The sequence below is a fragment of the Hevea brasiliensis genome, chromosome 3 (assembly GCF_030052815.1).
Source record: "Hevea brasiliensis isolate MT/VB/25A 57/8 chromosome 3, ASM3005281v1, whole genome shotgun sequence".
NCBI classification, from domain to species: Eukaryota; Viridiplantae; Streptophyta; class Magnoliopsida; order Malpighiales; family Euphorbiaceae; genus Hevea; species Hevea brasiliensis.
The window spans coordinates 34,107,470-34,113,817 of record NC_079495.1 but is presented as its reverse complement, the minus strand read 5'-3'; the positions used below and the strand labels follow the sequence as shown (position 1 = coordinate 34,113,817).

Sequence of the window (6,348 nt, the reverse complement as noted above, 5' to 3'; positions counted from 1 at the left end):
AAAAGATTTAATACATTTATGGTTCATAATGGCTTTAATCATAGTTCGTATGATAGTTGTGTTTATCATAAGAAGCTTTCAGATGATTCCTTTATTTATTTGCTGTTGTATGTGGATGACATGCTTATTACTGCTAAAAGCATGTCACAAATTAATATTCTAAAAAAAGTAGTTGAGTGATGAGTTTGAGATGAAGGATTTGGGTGCTGCAAAGAAGATATTAGGAATGGAAATTACTAGGGATAGAAGTGTTGGAAGCTTTTCTTGTCTCAATAGGCCTATGTTGAGAAAGTGCTTAAGCGTTTCAACATGAATAATGCTAAGCCAGTGATTGTTCCGTTTGCTACCCATTTCAAGTTATCTGCAGACATGTCACCAAAAACAGATAAGGAGATGGAGCACATGTCCAGTGTTCCCTATTCGAGTGCTGTTGGCAGCATCATGTATGCTATGGTATGCACCCGACCTGACATTTCACATGCAGTTAGTGTTGTGAGTAGATATATGGTGTGTCTTGGGAAAGAGCATTGGCAGGCAGTGAAATAGATTTTGAGGTATTTGAAGGGTACTACAGATGTTGGTCTAACATTTGACGAGCCAAGATGAGTGATTTAGTTATTGGCTATGTGGATTCAGATTTTGCAGGGGACTTAGACAAGAGGAGATCTTTGACAGGTTATTTGTTTACTCTTTCTGGAAGTGCTATCAGTTGGAAGGCAACATTGCAAGCTACAGTTGCTTTATCTACCACATAGGCTGAATATATGGCCTTAGCAGAGGCAGTAAAGGAAGTTTTATGGTTACAAGGTTTGGTGGATGATCTTGGGTTGATACAGAACAAGGTAATAGTATTTTATGATAGCCAGAGTGCAATACATCTCACAAAGAATTAGATGTACCATGACCGAACCAAGCACATTGATGTCAGATATCACTTCATTCAGAACATTGTATCTCAGGGGACTGTAGTTGTGCAAAAAGTCTCTACACATGATAATCCAGCAGATATGATGATCAAGGAAGTCCCAATCAGCAAGTTTAAGCATTGGCTAGACTTGATTGGTGTTTGTAGTGCTTAGTAATGCCTTTGCGAAGGCATATGGCAAGGCAGAGTGTTTTGTGGTCATTTTGTTGATGATAGAGGAAATTCAAGTCAAGGGGAAGAATTGTTATTTTTATGGCTTGAAATTTGGGTATGTTTTTTATAGACTCGAATTGTGACTCGACTCGAAAGTTTCCCGCTGCGACCTGATTGGGATAAAAAGTGAGATCTATGGTGGTAGCGGAGGGCACGGGCCAATACCAGCATAAATATTATAATATTTTACTATTTGCAGTAGAGTTGTGAGATATTCGGGAAACACACTAGGGTTAGAATTTGAGAGTTCTGATTGATTATATCTTGCTCTTTTCATCATAGTGAAACTTTTTCTCTTATCTTGCCCGTGGACGTAGATCTTACAGTTGAACCATGTTAAATCCTGTGTTATTTTTCTTCTCTTTTTAATACTGTGTGATTGTGCGATATGTACGTGTGCCTTAGATTTGCGTTTTTGTTATAACATAGATCGACTTCTATGACTAATACTTTATTAAATTGAAATTCCTTATTTCTTGCATTGAATTTGAAAGTTTCAAGTACTAAAAATAGGATTTTATTTATTTTTTCTTTTAAACATAATTGTTGCTGGCTGAGGGTGATGTAATTGGTTGTGTTGATGTCTATAAACAACCAGCTTTTAGTCATCCATTTCTCAAGAATCACATTATACAGGTTGTTCTCTTATCCCTTTGATTTCTATGCATCGAATATGCAAATATTTGATGATTTGAACTTGCTTCCTCTTTTAATTTGCACTAGAAAATTTTGATTCAAATGTCATTTGACTGAGTTGAAAGATTTATAAGAAACACTCTTGTAGGGAATGTGGTTTATATGCTAAGAAGAACTGTAATTTTCTAAAGATTTTTAGAAAAGTGTAAAAATCTCAATTTTTTAACCATCAAATTGGTTGGTTGAAAAAGTTTTCCTCGAGATCTCCAAATATCTTTAAACATCTTCACTTCCTCTCAAATAATTGAAAATTGAAAAGATTAAAAGACTGACAAATCTTATTTTTTGAGCAGAGTGTTAGCTGTATATAATTTGCCTTATTTTATAGATGAGACCCAGTTCATACGCCAGTGGACTCAAAGAAGGAAGCAACACTAAGCTTTTACAAGAATGGAAATTGCCCTGAAGGAACAATCCCAATTGCAAAAACGCAAATATTTTCTAGCCAACATAAAGATAGTCCAATTCTTCCAAAAAGGACACAAGTTAATAGTAGCTTTCATGCTTTTATGTTCCTAATGTTGGAATAGAGGTACCACTGATTCCAATTCTGAGTCCTTATTTTATTTTCTTTTTCTAAAATATACGAGAAAAAAAAAAAGAACTTTCATTTCTGATTTTTTGCTTTTATATGAATTAGTTTGCCAAAGTTTCTATGAATTTTGGAAATACTTCGGAGCACATGCAACATTTAATGTATGGAACCCAACAACATTTAATAATGAATTTAGTTCATCCCAAATGTGGACTGGAGCAGGTGATGGCCTAGAAGTGAACACCCCTGAGGCAGGATGGCAAGTAAGTTAAAAAGATGAACCCATAATTTCACAATTTAAATTTCTTTAATCTTTAGCTAATTATGAAATTATACCATGTTTTTGGATGGATGGCTGACAAATTAAATCATGGTTTCAGGTTAATTACAGTGATGACAAAACAAGGCTCTTTATTTATTGGACGGTAATTTGTTCATTAGCATTTCATAAAAATTTTAAACTTGAGATCTCCAAATCAAAATTATTAATTCAAATAATTAAAATATTAAGCATAGAACTTAAATTGTTAAATGATGTTTTAGTATACATTAATATTTTACTTCATTTTCTATGGTCTTAGAGCGATCTTAATGGAAGAACAGGTTGCTATAATCTTGATTGCGCAGGTTTTGTGCAAACCAACGAAGATATTGCCTGGGGTGCTATTCTAGCACGAATCTCAACTTATGGTGGCCCTCAATATACTATAGACATACGTATTAAAAAGGTAATACACATTTCTATCAATTGTCTTTTCTTTTCTAAAAGCTTTTCCACTTAGATGATATCACTGGTTAATTTTAGCACACACTATGCCTATCAATTAATTATCTTTTATTGTAAAGAAAATGTTTAATTCGTTTCAAGACTTGCAAAGTGGAAACTGCTAGCCATATTTTCAAGGTCACTATTTTGGATATTGGCCTGCTGCCATCTTAAATTTCTAGTTAAACATGCAAACAGTGTAACTTGGGGAGGAAGAATCCGCAATTCACAACCAAACGGTCATCATACATCTACTGAAATGGGAAGTGGGCATTTTCCTTCTGAAGGCTTTGGTAAAGCTAGTATGATCAACAATCTGGGATATGTCAACGAATCCGGTGTCCTGAGTGATCCTGAAATATTTGTACCATTTGTAACAAAACCTTCCTACTATGATGTTCAATTAGGAAAACCAGAGCAGAATGGTTATGTTACATACTTCTTTTTTAGGGGTCCTGGATTTTCTAAAACATGCCCATAAAGCTATATATATATATATATTGTAGAAGTTTTGAATGTAATATTACATATCCTCTAAAAATTTTAAGGGGAATTAAACTCTGACTTTCTCTTTAAAATTTTAAAATAATAATAAAAATTATTCAAATTTAATTAATAGTTTATGCTATCATTTTCTTCTCCATTTTTTAATGAGTATCATTTCCCCTTTTAACAACTGTAAATTGAAGTTGGCTAGTAAAAAATTGAAATATTATATTTTTTTGATAAACAAAAATATTATTAATAAGATAATCCAGGAAAAACTTAGTAAATGCCATCCAACTAAAACCCAATCAAGAGACCTCCCCAACAACCCCAACCTAGGATGACGAATGCTAAGTGAAAAAACCTGGAGCAAAACCGTGTAGACATAAAATTCAAATAGCCAACACAACCAAAGAACAACCTAGATGCAATAATAGAAAGTATAACATAGAGATACAGAACTAAAATCACAAAGAAAGACAAATAAAACAAAAGAACCAAGACTAAAAGTATAGAGTAAGGCCAACAATCCTTCTTGGACAACTAACAAAAACAGAATAAGCTGCAATTCAATAAAACCAAACGACCTTAATGTGCATTGAACTACCAAGTAGTGAAAGCAGAGCTGAAATAGATGAGAAAGATCAACAAACACACATTCCTCAGAACATCACTACAACAACGTGAAGAGCAAGGAAGCAAAGATGAAGAAGCACAGCCAATATCTCCCAAATCAAAATAGCAGCACCTAAGAGTGCTTCAATCAAAATCGGCAAAGTAAACACAAATTATAATAGCAACATCCCAAAAAAGAAAACCAATAACCCTGCATTTAGAAAATCATATAAAAACCAACAGAGATTCCCAAGCAACAAGGAAGTAGGAATAGAAAAAAGCCACAAAGTCCTCCGATCTATTTAACCCTTGCTTAGATAAAGAATCAGCAATGGCATTTTCTTCCCTTAGAACATGACAAAAGGATATATTAGGCAAGATAGATAATTTGGAGCAAACGGAGTTTATGGTCTGAGGCAAATGCCATGGGGCTGCATCCAAATTGTGTATCCATGACAAGGCAACTCTTGAATTAGGTTCCAAGATGATGGAGGATACGCCATGGAAGATACTGGAAGAATAAAGAGCAACTCTAAAGCCTTTCCAATTGCTTTAAGCTCAGCACCATTCGAATCATCTATACCAGCTGGGTAGGAGCAAATACATAGAAAGTGCCCCAAATGAAAACTCCACCAACGGCACATTTGCCTGGCTTACCCAAGGCCAGCCCATCAACATTCCATTTTAAACATGAAATGGGTGGGGAAGACAAAAATATAAGAGGCTTGGAGTGTAAGTGATTGGACTAACTTTTATTGATTGAGAAGACACCAGAAGATTAGTTCTAGTGAAAGGGAATGAAGTATCTAATGCCCTCATCTAAACTAAAAGACGAAGAAGAATGAGGGAACATAGATCCAAAACTGAAATTTCTTTATCATTAAAGACTTTCTCATTACGAGAGAGCCAAAGGGACAAAATAATCGCATAAAATAAGCACATCCATGCCTTGGATTGAAATTGCCTTGAAGCAAAATTCTTCAATTCAACAAATAAGTAAGCAACAGAATTTGGCAAACAAAGAGAAATTCCCCACCATTTAAAAACCCAATTCCACACCCTCCAAAAGTAATAGCAAAATAGAAATAAGTGTGCAACAGATTCATCAATGCAATGGCACCTTAGGCAGACATTCAAAGAAGGATCAATTAAATTGATATTATAAAGCCAGCTTCTTGTGCAGAGTCTCTCATGACAAGCGAGCCGCACTATAATTTAAGCTTTAGGTGGGCCGAACCCACCCCAAATAAAAGGTACAGGTTCTGACATCGGAGATGTAGCATTAAGAATGCATTTATAAACAGAATTGATAGAGAAATTACCATTTAAAGAGGGCTTCCATATTAGCTTATCAGAACTGTTTTTACAGAGATGAATAGAGTGGAGGGCAAGCATTAGTTGAGACAAAAGGATCAATTCCCACTCAAATAAATTTCTCCGCCAAGAGAAGATCCATTCCCAAAAGATACCATTCCAAGATCCAAAATCAGAGATTTTACCATTCAGGTTAAATGACAAATTAAAAAGCTTTGCATATGAAAATTTCAGTGCAATGTCATTGAGCCATTTATCATGCCAAAATAAGATTGATTGTCCATCTCCAGTAATAAAACCATCATTTTCAACAATCAAAAAATTGTTGAGAGAGAAAGAAGTACATTGTTGTATATCAAGCCATAAAGGAGAGATGGCATTGCCAATGGCTAATTTAATACCATTATCAATTTGAAACTGATATTTTGAATTGAGAACTAAGGTCCAAAGAGAGTTAGAATCCTGCTCTAATCTCCATAACCATTTGAAAAGGAGCGCCTAATTGTGAAAAAGAATACTGTGAATCCCCAAACCACCTTCAGATTTAAGCTGTGTAATTAAGTTCCACTTCAACAGATGAATTTTCGTAGTTGGGACACCACCAGACCGAAAAAATGCACAGAACTATCTCTGGATTCTAAGGGCAACACTCGTGGGAATTTTAAAGATGCTCAGAAAGTAAATAGGCAAATTACAAAGACAGGATTTTATTAATGTAAGGCGCCCTACAAGAGAAAGGACCTTGCCTTTCCATAATGCCAACCCATCTTCAATTTTTCGAATTATTGGACACCAGGT

The 6,348-nt window shown here is 34.8% G+C and overlaps 1 protein-coding gene across 1 annotated transcript; it reads left to right on the top strand.

Annotated features, from left to right (window-relative positions):
* Positions 1-764: 764 nt before the first annotated feature.
* LOC131178364 (uncharacterized) lies at positions 765-3,616 on the top strand. Its single transcript, XM_058143326.1, has 7 exons — positions 765-842; positions 1,209-1,264; positions 1,421-1,473; positions 2,475-2,632; positions 2,750-2,794; positions 2,951-3,097; positions 3,227-3,616. Exons 1-7 carry the CDS (start codon positions 765-767, stop codon positions 3,614-3,616), a joined length of 927 nt encoding a protein of 308 aa, XP_057999309.1.
* The last annotated feature ends 2,732 nt before the right edge of the window (positions 3,617-6,348 follow it).

Coding starts and splice junctions, on each gene's coding strand:
- LOC131178364 (XM_058143326.1), top strand. CDS start 765: ATGGCCTTAGCAGAGGCAGTAAAGGAAGTTTTATGGTTACAAGGTTTG. Junction 1,265..1,420: donor CGACCTGATTGGGATAAAAA/GTGAGATCTATG, acceptor TTTTCATCATAG/TGAAACTTTTTCTCTTATCT. Junction 2,633..2,749: donor CCCCTGAGGCAGGATGGCAA/GTAAGTTAAAAA, acceptor TCATGGTTTCAG/GTTAATTACAGTGATGACAA.